The sequence below is a fragment of the Mustela erminea genome, chromosome 9 (assembly GCF_009829155.1).
Source record: "Mustela erminea isolate mMusErm1 chromosome 9, mMusErm1.Pri, whole genome shotgun sequence".
Lineage (NCBI taxonomy): Eukaryota > Metazoa > Chordata > Mammalia > Carnivora > Mustelidae > Mustela > Mustela erminea.
Window position 1 is genome coordinate 67,961 of NC_045622.1, and position 15,524 is coordinate 83,484.

The 15,524-nt window shown below is 50.4% G+C and overlaps 1 protein-coding gene across 3 annotated transcripts in view; it reads right to left on the minus strand.

The window, feature by feature from the left end:
* Positions 1-12,558: 12,558 nt before the first annotated feature.
* The window catches only part of TRPC6 (transient receptor potential cation channel subfamily C member 6), a 102,928-nt gene continuing 99,962 nt past the window's right edge, over positions 12,559-15,524 (minus strand). For all 3 annotated transcript variants that reach the window (XM_032358688.1, XM_032358686.1, XM_032358687.1), the window contains exons 11-13: positions 15,412-15,495; positions 14,017-14,092; positions 12,559-13,235 (exon numbers count right to left, since the gene is read on the minus strand). In XM_032358688.1, coding sequence (XP_032214579.1) covers positions 13,084-13,235; positions 14,017-14,092; positions 15,412-15,495 — 312 coding nt within the window. In that variant the 3' untranslated portion in view covers positions 12,559-13,083. The remainder of the gene's footprint in view (positions 13,236-14,016; positions 14,093-15,411; positions 15,496-15,524) is intronic.

Sequence of the window (15,524 nt, forward strand, 5' to 3'; positions counted from 1 at the left end):
GCCAGGATGTCCCGGGCCTGGCGGAGGCCTTGCCCTTGGGGCTGGATCAATGTTGTCTTTAGACCAGCCATTAACATTAAGATAGTTGGGAGACTTTTTGGAGGGATGTCACAATCCTGCTATCAATCGTCTTTGTTAGTGAGATTTAGGACATTTGTAAGCCAAGGGAGACTCCTGTCTAGCAGGATTGTGAGCTTTTCAAGTTAACTATTTGCTTATTGTTCGTGGCAGTCAGGGCTGCCTGAGGAATGCTGCACATAGGACTGAGGGGGATCGGATGGAGAGGGGGGTGCAAGGCGCCAGCTTTTGCTTTGTCTTCAGCCAGCCTCATGCTCCCTCATCATTTAACCTACCATCCCTCACAACCCAGGGCAGCAGCTCTTCCTGCCCATGGGTCCTGTCTCCGTGTTTTAATAAACCACCACTTTGCACCAAAGATGTCTCAAGAATTCTTTCTTGGTCATCGGCTCTGGACCTCAGCCCACCGAACCTCACCTAGGTTCTAGAACTTCATCACTTTCAAGTGGAGGGGCCGGCGTCAGGCAGGATAGATCTGAGTGTACTCTCACCCAGCCACTGGAAAGGTATACTCCCACTCTGCCACTGGAAAAGAAGAGCTCTCTCCCCCATCATCCCTCATTTTGCAAATCTGGGGTGTGGGAAGCTGCCACCCATGGGTCAAAGGAACCTCCCCCTGTATTCTGTCAATCAAGTGTGGCTGGAACATTAGCTATGGATAGTCTGTGGCTGCTCTCAAGCCACAATGCAAACGGGGGGTCATTGCCAGAGACACCAGGTGGACTGCAACACCTAACAGAAAATCTTTACAGAAGATTCTATACAAAAGTCTGTGCAGATCCCTAGTCCCAAAGATCCTAGGATCATGTCCTTCTTTGAGTAGAACATAGTGCGTTCTGGGTCAAATCTAATGTCTTCACCCCCAGAGGCAAGGACTTCCATCCTTTTAGCCAGAACGCCATCTCCATCCTCCTCTATTTACACCTTGAATGGCACATCTACAGGTCTGCAGCCCAACGGGAATTCCCTGTTGTTTCCATGGTAGTGATGCTTAGAAACGGAGGTGTAAGTGTGAACTTTTGCGGGTGAGCATGTGTTTCCTCCTTAGCCACGGTGTGCAAGGTGAAGACAATACAGCAGCATGCTTTCTGTCCCCCAGGAATGGCCAGCCATGCCATGCGATTCCATAATGATCTTGGAAGGAAGCCACCTTCACAGAACAAACTTCATCTGGGAGGAGTCCCAAATCCCTTGTCCTGGATACTAGATCCCTCTGAGGCTGGGGGCACACAGAGGAACAGACTCCCCCTGCCCACCTGGGTTTTGAAGGATGCCGGCTGTTCCAGGACAAAAGATCCCGAAACCATTCCTGGGCCTGTGACCCAGTCAGGCATCTGGGAGAGAGATCTGCACCAAGGAGGAGAGACAGACCGAGAGACAACAACCGACTGCCTTGTGTGACATGCGCTATGACAGAGGACACTCAGGAGGACTGGGGGTGTGCAGGATTGGCCATACCTGGGGTTAGGGGGACCAAAAATGCTCCAGAAGGGGGATCACAGCAGGGTCACGACAGGGAATGCTCAGGAGGACTGTGGGTGTGCAGGGTTGGCCACAATGGGGGGCAGGGGGACCGGAAGTGCTCCGGGAGGATGTGGTAGCTGTGCCCTTGGGTGGCTACACGTGTTAGTGTGACTGGGCATTGGCCAGACCAGAAATGAGAGTGTGAAGGAGCAGGAGGCTGGCTGAGGATAAAGCAAAGGCTGGCGCCTTGCACCCCCCCCTTCATCCGCTCCCCTCCATATGTATAGCATTCCTCAGGCACCCCTGACTGCCATAAAATGATAAATAGTTAACTTGCTGAGATCGCAATCCTGCAAGACAGGAGTCTCCCTTGGTTTGCAAATTTCCTTGAGATTTACAACAAAGAAGTTACCTTATCAATAGCCCAATTTCCAAAGACACAGAACTCAGTTCCTCAAGCCTAATGTTACCCTCCCCTCCATAAAAACCGAAGGAGGTGGAAGTAGAAGGAAAAGTAAATAAAGTTAAATTTCTTCTAAACTTAAATCTCATTAACAAGGATGCTTGAGAGCAGGAATGTAACATTCCATCAGGAGACTCCCAATTGTCTTTACTTGATAAGTAACCAGGCCTCCAATATCCTGGTAGTGCTTTTTTTTCCACATGCTTGGGCTAACCGGCCAGTTCTGCTTCTGTAAGATTGCTTTGTCTGCTTTCGCGCGGGGTCCCCTGACCCAATCCACTGACGCCAAGTATGCCTGTTCAAACTATCAATCAATCAGCTCAGCCCCACCCGAAACTTGCTTGTATCTGTCTATAAAAATCCTGCACTAACCCAGCTCTGGACCTCTCGGCGTTATCGGCAACGAGCGGCGCAGAGGTCCAGGTTCGAACCTGCAATAAACGACCCTTGCTGATTGGCTTTGACTCACGTCTCTGGTGGTCTTTTAAGGTGGGGGTAATATTCAATTGGCATTTCAAGTGCAGGCGAAGGGCAGTGTCCCTAAACTGTCTTCTGCAAGGCAAAAGTTCAGGAACGAGATTTCTTTCAGTACGATTTCATGTCACATGCATCTGGGAGACCCTAAAGCTCATAGTGTAGAACGTGAAGTATGTAGTTGGCTGTGGCTTTCAAGCTTGAGGTGTAGGGGACAGGGCGACTGGATATTTCATACTCTGCTTTCAGAATAGGATGACTTTTCCTGCCTTCATCTCCAACACAAGCACAGGGAACAAAGGCAACACAGATCTACACTTCGAAATGTCAACAGAAATCTGAAAACCCAAGTTCTCCCAGGAGCTAAAGCTTCAGGACCAGCATGATGGGCAGGGGAGGCAACGAGCAAGGAACCAAAGGAACACATCTTGTGCATGTGAGCTGGCCCACTTCCCTACCTGTCGGAATTAAGCCTTGCCTGCCCAGAGGGAGTACCTACCAACTGCGCCCGGTCCCTCTGTTTGCTGCTCCTGAGCAGAGCAGAGGATGGGCTGAGCTGGGTGTGGGTGTCGGCGGTAGGTGGCCAGCTGGCCAAGATGCGACCTGCTGAGGACCTGTATAGCACCAGCTCCTGGTCCTCAGCTAAGATGAAACAATATTTATGTTTAGTGACCTATTTCCGGGGACAAGGAATGTGCTCAGTGCTTTGGTGACTATATCCTCTCCCACTATATTTTTTAAAAACCTCTTAGGCAGCTAAGATTGACCCACAGAAATCTGTCCACACTTAATGTATGCAACTTGACCCTGATCCTAACCCTCGTCTCTAGTTAAGATATACTCACTTTGGAATATTGCTCTCAAATTAGAGGATGGTTCTTAGGAGCTAAGGAATTCAGGGACCAACCCTCTTCTGTCTTCTCCCTGGAAGCTGGTACATCCGAATACATTCGGCTGCGTGCTATCTGGAGAGTGGCCACACGGGGGCAACAGGGAGTCAACAGTGCCCCAAACCCCACTGCAAAGCCCATGGTGCCTTCATCCTGTCAAACCTTGTTCATTCAATGTTTACAGATCATGGCAGAGATTAAGAAAAGTATGACTAGGCTGAAGTTTTTAAAACCAAACAAATTCTTTCAACCTGTTCAGAATAGAAGATGTTTTCTAACATCTCAAGAGTTGGTGAGCAGAGGAAGGCCCAGCGACCTGGGAAAAGGCTATTACTGTTGAATCTCTTCAGGTCTACCTAGGAGACAAGCATGACTTCTACTCCACTTCATTGAAGGAAGAATGGGCGTCCGCTCACAGCACTGAATCCACACAGAATAGTGCAGCTCAGAGGAAAATAAAGGAGAATCCACAGCCTCCAGAAGCAGAGAAAGAGCCACACCCAGGAACCAAGAAGGCAGACTAGGAAGGCTCTGCACAGGCCAGTTTGCATTTCTGGAGAGCCTCTGGAGCTAGACTGCCCCCAGTGTCCCCGGGGTCGTGGGTCAGGGCCACCGCACACCTGATGCTGCACTGTTGAAACCTTGACAAGCCTCCTCGTCCCTTCCTCCACAAGACACCCCCAACTCCTGGACGACTCCAGTCTGCTTCCTGGACCTTCCATTCCCTTTCTGACCCCATTGTTCACTTTTCCCATCACGGCCATAATACAGAGTACGTTGAACTACCTTCTATTCTGTCATTTAAATGTTTTTTTGTCATGTTTGTTCTAAAACTAAACCTTGCATCATCTACCCTGATGTAGAATTACTTGTTGCTTTGTATGACATAACTGTGGACTCCGAGTGCCCTCACAGTGTCACGGGACTAGTGTCTGGGGTGAGGTCCTCACCAAGCCAAACCAGTGGTTGCAGTGAAGGCCTGACCCAGGCACTGCTGGTTTTGTGCAAGTAAGGCAGCACAGCCGAAACCTGGGTTTGGGTTCAGAACAGCTCATGGCCCCTCAGCCACATCAGATGGCGTGGGGCATACCCTGAAAACACTTGCTAGTCCAGTGTCACTCTGGGGAACTTCCACGGAGTAGCCATTGTGTCAAAAGGGGGAGCTCAGTAGAAGTGGGGACAATGGGAGTCGGAACTCCTGAGATAGAATCTGCCTTGGAGACCACCCAGAAGTTCCTACAAGTTCATTCCATCGTCTTGCATGACTCGATTCATCTAAAAACATTTCCTCGTTTTAGAAAGCATGAGCCTCAGACTCCGATTAAATGACTCTCCTAGGTCATGCTGGACATCAGCGAAAGAGCCAGACTGAGCCTGGAGATGGCCTCCAGAAGGGTCGCCATTGATTTCTGCTGGACTCCTCGACTCTCATGGGACTCTTCATGGGGCCTGTTCTGGGAACAAGGGTCATGTCAGGGCCACAGAAACCTCTGACACTGGTTGTAACGAGACTCTGGGATGCCGATGGAGTCCCAAGCCATGGGCCACCTCAGAGTTTGTCTGCCAAGATACGGTTGGTGGGAGACCCACATGCTGACAGAGGCAGAGGAAGGTGGAAAAGGCTAGGGACGGGGGCTCACATCACATCTGGCCCACCGTGACACAGTGGTGTCCAGCAAGACAAGCCCTTCGAATGCCTCCACTCTCCACATCCCTGGGGCTCCGCTGATCTCAGACTGCACAAACACCCTCTGGGCTGCAAGCCTTCCCTCCAAACATATCTGAGGTGACAGTCAGTCCCTTCTGCGACTGCCTGCCCACCCGATAGGGTCTTGGGCTCGCCCAGAATCCAGGCTCCCGGATTCTCTTAGGGCAGGACCCCGCAGTCTTACTGGCCCCAGCTGGTCAGAGCTACCCACACTCCTCCAGCTTTATCTGTGAGTGTCAAATGGGCACACATGTGTCATCTCAGGCGGGAATAAGGCCGAGGTCTTGAAGCACTGTCACGGGGTCCCCCGCCCCACACCCTGTCCTCTTCAAGGTCCCAGGTTCCACAACCCCAGCGGGCTCACCGATGTGCAGCAGGCACCCTCTACCCGTTTCTGAGAAGCCAGCTCTCGCCATGGAGCCCCAGCCCTCAGGAACCACCTGAATAGGCGTCTGTGTCCACTAGGACTGTGAACAATGTGGACTCCAGGTACCAACAAAGAGTCTCCTCCTACCACTGCCCTGAGCTATCCTGCCCTGGGTGGCCTGTGGATGTCCCTCTGGCACCTTGCCAGTCCACGTTGGGCTCCAGGGGACACTCCAGTGTCAACCCCAGTGCCCCGGAAGGCCTCAGGGCGGAGGGAACACGTGCTTGAACGTCCTTCCGGGAGGGCATCCTGAACATGGTGCACAGCTCCTGATCAGCCTGGAGGCCTCTCCGGCAGAGGCGGCTCGCAGGGGCCCCTCTCTGCAAGGGCAGTGGTGCCAGCTCCAGCTCTGCGTCCTGGGGGCAACACGCCGGTGCCCATGCCAGGCCCAGGCGCTGCCTGTGCATGTCCCCTTTCAAGTCGTGGGGGGCGGACGCCACGGCCCTAGCGCTCCACATCCACTGCTGTGCGCTGTCACCCAGCATTTCCCCCAGGCCCACCGGCTTCTGGCCCGCGCCCTCCAGACCTGTAAGTCCACTCACAGGAGAAGCCAGCCCGTGGTGAAGGCTTTCGTTTCCTCCACTGCCGGCAGGAGGGAGCCGGCACTGCGCTCGTGAGCGCAGCAGAAGCCTCCGGCCCAGAGACCAGGTGGAAACAGGCCAGGAGCCGGCCAGGGCCTGGACGACTCCAGCACCGCAGGCCCGTGAGGCAGCAGCAAGAGCGAGGCGGGAGCGCGCGGCAGGGGCGGCAGGGGCGGCAGGGGCAGCAGGGGCGGCAGGGGCGTGGCCCACACAGAGGGGTCCCGGCTTCAGGGTTCTACCTTGTGGTTGTTGGAGTGCATTTCTCTTTGTGGGCGGTTCTTCCCAGGTTGGCAACACCCACCAGAATGATTAAAGCAGGCCTCCTGGAATGAGCGTGTATTAATTATATTAATTAGATCTGTTCCTTTTTTTTTTTTTTTTAAGATTTTAGAGAGAGCGAGAGTGTGCGTGCACGAGCAGGGGGAGTGGCAGAGAGAGAAGCATGCGGGACCCCATGGTCCAGGGCGGGGCTCCACGCGGGACTCGGTTTCAGGATCCTGGAGTCGTGTCCTGAGCCGCAGGTGGACGCTTCACGACCGAGCCTCCCAGGCGCCCCAGATCTGTTGTTTCCAAGTCAACAACTCGTTTCTTTTCTGCTACTACTGCTGATAATAGTGCCTGGTATGTTGCAACGAATACAATAGATTTTAAAGATTTTATTCATTTATTTGACAGAGAGAGATCACAAGTAGACAGAGAGGCAGGCAGAGAGAGAGAGAGAGAAGGAAGCAGGCTCCCCGCTGAGCATAGAGCCCAATGCGGGGCTCCATCCCAGGACCCTGAGATCGTGACCTGAGCCAAAGGCAGAGGCTTAACCCACTGAGCCACCCAGGCGCCCCTACAATAGATTTTAAATAAATGTATTGGATATGCATTTTTATATCTATCATATATTGTGACAAACCATAAAGATGACTGTGTGAATATAAACATTCCTCTGCATATTAACAAATCCTGACATGAATACGACATGTTAGTGATTCCTGAAATATAAGGAAACACTAAATTTGACCTTTCCCAATAATTCCGCAGGATAGGCCATGTTCTGAAGAAGGGAAGGGTAAGTGTCTGGTGGGGAGTCGCTGCATACCGGAAAGGCTTAGGCAGGCCTCAGTCTGAGGCATGATACTAAGTAAACTGACATTATTCTGAAATTGTTCTTGAGATGGTATGACAGTGTTTTGATGGAAAGTGATTAGGACAAAAATGCGGCCAGTGGAGTTCAAGGCTCACTACAGAAGGCCATCCTCAAAGCTTTTTCTAGTGACTTAGAAAAAAATCGACAATGTTCCGTTCATGTCCTTGAAGACATGCCGGTCTGTCTGCTTCTACACTCTGTTCCTGCTGTTCGTCGGTGCACAGCGACAAAACCCACAGCTGGCAGAGCAGGCGTTATGAACAGAAGAAAGATGAAAACTTTTCAGACTGTCTCGTGGTTTTTACTTCTGTATTCTAGATAGCATCATACTTAGGGTAGAACTATTAGGAACTGTGGTCTCCTTAGCAGGTGTTAAGTCCCCTTCACATTGAATAAGGTGGCTTTTCGATACATCATTTTCATAAGAGTCTGAAAAAACATGAGTCAGTATCCCTATGATTCACTTACACCGGATACATTGATTATCCATCGAATGGCATAAAACTATCATATAGCCGGTCAGTGTCTCTAGTTATTTTCCTAAATGTACAGTTAAATAACAAGAAGTCAAGTGAGTAAATCTTAAAGACCTAATTGGCTTTGTGAATCAATTCATGCCTCTAGCAGCCTCCCATCTAGCAAGTCGGGGGGGGGGGGGCTCTAAACGGCTCCCAAGAGGAAAGGTTTTTAAAGGTGGAATAGGAGTGAGAAAAAGGAAATCATGAGCAAAGCATCCATGGTTTTAAGCAAGGTTGCCCTGGAAAGGGGAGCAGGAGGAGACCATCAGTTAGTGTCCTAGGGCTGACCGAGGAATTCCCTTGCTGAACCATTCAAGATCACATTCCCGGGACGCCAAACTGCAGATTTGCTGGTGTGAAGTCTCGGTTGCCGATGTGGGGTCTCAGCTAAGTGACACCATTCAGGGCCTCTCATTTTCTTTTTTAACAGTGCAAAAATCCTCTACAAAAACTGCTTCCAAAATAAGAGCTTTTTATAATTTGTGACTCAGTGTGACCATCAAATTCATGCTGGGAAGATGTTTGAAAAAATGTCCCTGGTAACTTTCATGGCTATAGCCATAATATACATGGAATGAAAAAGAAAATTCGAAGAATCATTATAACGATTCAAGGAAACAAATATTTTGTCTTCGTTCCAGCCTTTTCCGAGGGCTCCTGGTGTACGTCTCACCTCTGCTAGTCCACATAGAGATAAAGACTTTGACTGTGAGCCAAGATTTGGTGCCAGAACAGATGCTCAGATGCGTTTTCCGCTTCCCTCCGTGTTAGGGTGCCGAGCAGTCCTCCTACCCAAACTGTAAGCTGCTCAGGGAGAAGACTCATGAGACAGGTTTCTGGAGAACAACGCAGAGGCCTGGGCTGAGAATCTGTATTCCTTTCTGCTTCTCCAGGGGCTCAGTCTGCTCACCCTCCATCCAAGAGTGGAGACTCAGCATACAGAGCCCACCTCCAGTCCCATCAGCAGAGCTGCAGGGATGGCAGGTGTGACTCACAGACACCACCTGCCCACAACGATGATGAAGGAAGATCTCAGGTTGAAGGAGGAGGTCTTACCTGCTTGTTAGAATCAGAAAAGATGCAGTTCATACTTCACTATGGCCCTCGGAGAAACAGCCTTCCCCCACTTTGATGCTGGCAGACTGGGTCCAGGGACCCAGAGGGGGTCCCACAGGATCAGCCAAGAGAGTCCCTGGCTCTATGAAGGAGAGAAATCACACGTGAGCCAGCAGGATGTGGAAGTTGAGTTTGTGGAAGATATATACATACAGATGGACTGTCTGGGAGACCCGACAAGGAAAGGAGAGAGTCTCGTCTTGCTCAGGGTCTGGGATTATCACCGAGGACGGTGACCTGGCAGACCCATCCTCTCAAGCATCCAGGAACCCGTCAGAACAAAGACAAGAGCCCAGGTGTCCCTCCCGAGTCACTCGTTCCCTGAAGCCGGGGTCTTGGTGTGGAGATGTCTAGCTCTGGATGTCTCGCGCTGGCGGTCTGGGCGAGGGTGTGAGAGCTTCGGCGGGTCCTCCTCACTGGGTCCTTCCTCAGATGCTGGCTGTTCTAGAGACTCATTCACTCCGGATCCCTTACAAGGAGGACGAACTCTGTTAGCTTCCTGAGGCCTGGGTCGGGGGGGGGGGGGGGGGGGGGGTGCAGGTCCTTGCACGAGCAGAAGCCAGAGAAGAGGCAAAAGTCAGGTTTGCGTGGAGTCCTTCAGTTTCCCTCAGCCCGAGACTGGCAGTCCATCTGGACTGTGCCTCTGTTGACTTTGGTCTGTCTGGTTGGCAAACACTGCCACGTGGTCTTTCCAGTTTAAATGTTTGGTCTGATTTCCCCATTTGCATGGTGATGAGAATGACTGCCCGGTTCCCTCCTGGAGCAGTCCTGGGTGGGTAGGGTGGACAGCCAAGCCTGTTCTCACCACATAACAGCCACTGACGTGACCATTTCCTTCTGAAGGACTCCAGGTCCCGTGTTCACACCCAGCCCCCGGCCTTGCTCACACCGCCTCCATCCTCCGCATTCAACCCGTCTGCTGTCTTGTTTGCGTTTGCTGTGCAGGCCTCTCACGCCGCATCTTCTCTGCGCCCACAGCCTCCATGAGCAGCACCGCCATCTGTCTCTGCATTGGGAAGGTGACAGAATGTAGGGTTTTCAGGTATGGCCCGTTTTTCCTCACCGAGAGATTGAAATGAGCTTTCCATCGAGAAAACCACACTCCAGCCCCGTCTGGGGAGACCACAGATAAGTGTGAAACCTCTGTTGTGAGACAGGCCTGGGTTCTGGTTCCAGCTCTGACACTCTCTGTGCAAGTCACTTAGCTTCTAAAGGCTCCAAGTTTTATGGACGGAGCCGAGATTCTGCCGACAGGCGAACGGGTAAAGAAGATGTGGTCCATATACTCAAGGGAACATTCCTCAGCCATCGGAAAGGACAAACACCAACTTTTGCACCAACATGGATGGAACTGGAGGGAATTATGTGGAGGGAAATAAGTCGAGCAGAGAAAGACAGTTATCGTACGGTCTCACTTACGAGGGGAGAACCGCAGGGGAAGTAGGGAAGACCGAAGGGGGAGAAATCAGGGAGGGAGACAAACCGTGAGAGTCTCTGGACTCCAGGAACCAAACTTGGGGTCACAGAAGGGAGGGGGTGAGGACTGGGGTCACCGGGTGACGGGCGGAAGGAGCCGTGTGAAGTGATGAGCACTGGGCATTACACGCAGCTGATGAATCACTGACTTCTACATCAAAAACTAGTGATGTACTATATTAAATTAATTGCACTTAATTTCAAAAATAAAAAGGCTCCAACTTTCCCACTTCTAAAATGAGGGTCATAACGGTGGGACCTCAGACAGTTGTCGTTAGCAGAAAGCTAGCTCAAACTTGGTACTTCATGGAACGCACCTACCGTGTGTCCGGCACACAGGAGTAAACGTTTCTTATAGTTCTGTCCAGTCCCATTTCTTTATTCGGTTGCAAGCTCCTCGAGGTCAGACATGTATTTTCCATTCTGTCAGTCCATGGCAAGGTTTCAAGCAGACGTTTGGTTCTGGTGAGTCATCAGCTCTGCCTAGTAAGATTGTCCTGAATCCGTGTTACATCTCGGCTTCTGCACAGAGTAAAGCTCGGCCTGGACGTACAGACACGGGGACTTGGTCTTGTCCAGTGGGAGTCGGTGTGCCGGGAAGCATGAAGGCGGCTCAGCCCCAATGCAGGACCCGCCGGGTCACAGACATCCCCGGGCTGTCCTCCTTATGGTGCCCCGACCTCCAGAAAGCCCCAGATCCGAGAAGGGAAACGTGACAGAGGGAACAGGTTGTGTAAACACATTTCAACAGAGGAAGCACTTTATTTTTAAAGGTTACGCAGCCTGCGACTCGATGCAGGACGTACCGCTGAGGTCTTGAGGCTGCGAAGGTGGCTCACGCTTGTGGTGGCGGCTCCGACCGACGCCTTTAACTGAGCTCTTCCTGCAGTTTTTAAAACCTTTCTTAACATAAGGTTGGTTTCTCTTTCCATGTTACAGTTGAAAGGAAATTGGAAGCAGGGCCAGCTCAGCGGCACTTTGGGGAGAATCTGACTGGACGTGAGGACCTCATGTTGAAGTCACAGGGCAGCACCCGATGGCGTGTTTTACCCAGAGAGCCGAGTCATGACTGTTCACTTCCCAAAACCTGTATCTCGTCAAGTCAACCCCACCTAAAGACACTGGAGAATCTCGGTATGTTTTCTCGATTCTCTGCCGTCAAACCCACCTGTGGCCAGAGCGCCCCCAGGCACGGAGGCCAACCCCTTGCTTGGCACAACGCACAAGCTCTGTGTGGACGACGGACTGTTTTAATGTGTGGGTAGTGCCTTGGTACTAGATTGGTTTTTAGAACTTCTGATTCCAAAATTGTCATAAAATATCTGAAAGCTCACCTTTTCTCTATTACCAAATAGCTTCTCTATAAATAATACCCACAAGTACAAAATCACTCAATGTAAAATTTCAGATGTATTTTTGGATCTGGTTACATAAAGCTTTTCTGATTTAAATTAAGCCAAAGTTGGGGTTAATAGACTTTTGCGACCATTTTCTCTCCAGAATGAAGTTAAAAATTTGCATTCAAAGCCTCCTTTACCAATTCTAAAGCAACACTTCCCGTTAATGCCCAGCATCCTTTAAATGTTGGCGAGTCGGAACGTTCATTTGTCTTTCCACTGTTGTAGACGTCGCCTCCAGTCTTCGGTAAGAACGAACCCACCGATGCAGATTCCCGTGTGGTGTACTTCGGCAGGACGGGAATGCACTGAGAGCGACAGGGAAGTACTGACGAGTTCCCTCAATACTTTTTTCCCTTTATACCCGAGGCCAAAGGTGGGAATCCCCCTGCAAATAACCTCAGAAATGGCACTGGACTCTGCTATCACTGGGCCAAATCACTGCAGTCATCTGTGACTTTGCTATGTCTCTAATAAAGGGTGCTTACGGGGCCAAAATCTTTCCATCACAGTAAGAAACCTAAGACAAAGAGGTTCCAAGGGTCTGTATTTGCTGCACAAGAAAATGGGACAAGGATTTCATATGCACTAGTGCGTGCGCACACAGGCACAAGCACGTGCCCACACATGCACACACGTGTGTGCACACACGTACACACTGGCACACGTACACACATGCACACAGGGACACGCACACTGGCACGCACACACATTGGCGCGCGCGCGCGCACGCACACACACACACACACACACACATACTAAACCATGTTCCCAGGGCTCAGTAGAGGAAGCACTTTTTCACTGTTAAGTGTAACATTTCCAGTGAGATGAATCCAAAAGCTCAGGAAAGATTTAATCGCATTTTGCACAGATATTACCAGTCACATTCTATGGGGGACAAGCAGAGTAGATGATTCAACAGCATTCTCCAAATACCCACAGATATCCTTCCCCAGGTTTCAGGGCTGGAAGTCACCATCAGGGGACCCATAAAGCAGGCAAGAAGTTACCTGAAACCACCTTCAGGAGAAATGCTGTACGGGAAGTGTCCCCAAGCAGACACAACACGGAATCACATAATCACAATAGTTATACCCCAGAAAGCAGTTAATATAAACAAGCATCAAGCACCAGGCACAATTTTCATCATAATCGGCAAACTTCAGCCTGAACAATGAAATTCAATCACCAAAAATATTAAATATTGGGGTTTTGGATAATTGGATGATCCAAGTTATCTTTGGACATTTTCTTGTTTAAAAGGTGTTCACACTGGCACTTAAAAAAATAAATTGGAAAATAATATGGCTTCAAGAGGACAAATAAATATGATTTTTAAAGGATGCCTTTGCATTATCTATTGCTTTCCTCTTGATTTGGTTCCATTGATAATTTCTCCTCAAGTTTTCTAATAAGTTCTGCTAGGTCTTCTGAATTCTGAGTCTTTTCTTCAAGGAGTTCATAGCGGAGGCTTGAGATGTCCTGCTTAATTTCCTTCAGTTCCCCTTTGAAAAACAAAAACGACAGTGGGTTAACGGTAACTGCAGAGGCGAAGGAACGAGGGTTACTGGGGGAGACGGAAAGCAGTCCTTCCACAGACATCTGTCGTTGGAACCTTTTCAGAGAGAAAAACTTCCTAATGGGGCAGGTTTCTGTTTTCTCACCTAAGCTTTTGGTGAATGAAAAGACTATCATATGGTTTCACTTACTTGTGGAGCATCAGGAGTGACACAGAGGACAGGGGGAGACGGAGAGGAGAAGGGAGTTGAGGGAAATTGGAAGGGGAGATGAACCATGAGAGACTGTGGACTCTGAGAAACTATCTGAGGGGTTTGAAGGGGCGGGGGTGGGAGGTCGGGGGACCAGGTGGTGGGTATTGGAGAGGGCACGGATTGCATGGAGCACTGGGTGTGGTGCAGAAACAATGAATTCTGTCACGCTGAAAAAAAAAATTAAACAAAAAGAGACGATAGAGAAAGAATTGTAACAAATGTCCTAAAATAAAAAGGAGGCATTGGTGGCAGGTGTTGGCAGGAGTTGGGGTCAACAGCCTTCTGCTTTTCCCAACCCCTCCCTCCTCCCTCCCAGCACCCCCAGAAGCAGGACTTACTCATGCAGCAAGGGCCATCTGCCCCAACTGCGAGAGCCCACGCCCCTGTAGTGCGTGCACGGATGATCCGGGGGAGCCGTCCTCCCTCACCCGGAGCCCCCCCGCCCAGCCCTTCCCTGCGGCCCCCTGTGGCTCGGCCTCCGCCCCGCGCCACCGCTGGTCCCCGTTCCACTCACCTTCGTTCACTTCGTCACTCTCCTTATCGACCTGGGCTTGTAGCACGTATCTTTTAATGAGCCTCTTCATAATTTTCTAGACCAAGAGAGGAGAAATCTACCTCAGTTTCCTGTTTGTGCCACGTCTCTCACTTGGAAGACGTGTCTGAGCCTGTCCTTCCTAAGGACTTCAGAAGGGACGGCTAACGAAGGCTCGGGTGATCTGTCTGGCAGAGAACACACGCTGTCACCAGATCACCAGAGCGACGGCCACGTCCCCAGAGGGAACGACTCCGGTCACTTCTTGAGGAAACAAGAGCTTCCCAGCACACCCGCTCCTGCGCGGGTCTCCTCGTGCTTCGGTCGCAAAGCGTCACAGAAACACACAGCCGTTCCGCGGGCGCGGCTCAAGGTGCGGTTCATGTTGCATGTGGGAACCGGAGATGAAGCCAACGCATGCTTGTTTATGTTTTTTGACCTCCCTTACCGAGAAACAGAATTTGTACTTGCTGGTAATCCACGAATGGCTAGTTTCACCGTAACAAGCTTCTCGAGGACGTTGCATGTAGGCTACACGGCTCAGGAAGAGGACCAGGCTCAGGGCCGGGCACACGAGACCCGGGCGGACACGTGGTTAAGGCAAATCTTACTCTCTAAACCCCACATTAAATGCTGGACAGTAAAATACACTTCCAAAAACTCATTCTAGCAGGGTTCTGTCGGTTGGGCATCTGCCTTTGGCGTGGGTCCTGATCCCGGTGTCCTGGGATCGAGTCCCGCATCGGGCTCCCAGCTCAGTGGGACGCTGCTTCCTCCTCTCCCTCTGCCCCTCCCCCTGCTCATGATCTCTCTCTCTGTCTCTCAACTAAATAAAATCTTAAAAGAGAAAAACTTATTCTAAGGATATAATTAGGTGCATAGACAAGAATGTTCATAGTAGTACCATTTTTTTTAAATCCACTAAAATTAATATGTTTTGTTAAGTGAAAAACTGTTGCTCATTAAGTATTCACTCATTTACATAATGTTACATATACACGTAAATAATACTGAAGTATACGTAAAATTATGCACATACATATAAATCATTTAAGTCACCCGGCAGAAAATCACCAAAAGGCAGTAGCGCCCCAGAGTCAGCGGTGGGGTCTGAGTTCCGTCGCACTCTCTTCTGTTTCGTGGGAGCAGACCGTCCGCAGCGGACACGCAGGCTCAGAGCTCTGCAAGCCAAGGCCTCGTCCGGGTTACTTACTCACGTGTCTCCAGCACCCGGTGCGTATGCGTTAAATTCATGCATTATTTTGATATTGAGAAAAACAACCTAATAGGTCATTTTCACGTAAAGAATCCCGTAGCTTGGGATTTCAAATATTACAAACGACTAGCCTTCTTTCTTTAACAAACCGTCTTGCTTACCTGATACTGCCTGGGAGGGCCGCTGAAACTGTTCAGCTGGAAATCTTCCGAGCTCCGCACACTTGATTGCTTACTATGCCCAAGCTGCAATTTGAAAAGAATAAGAAATTCCT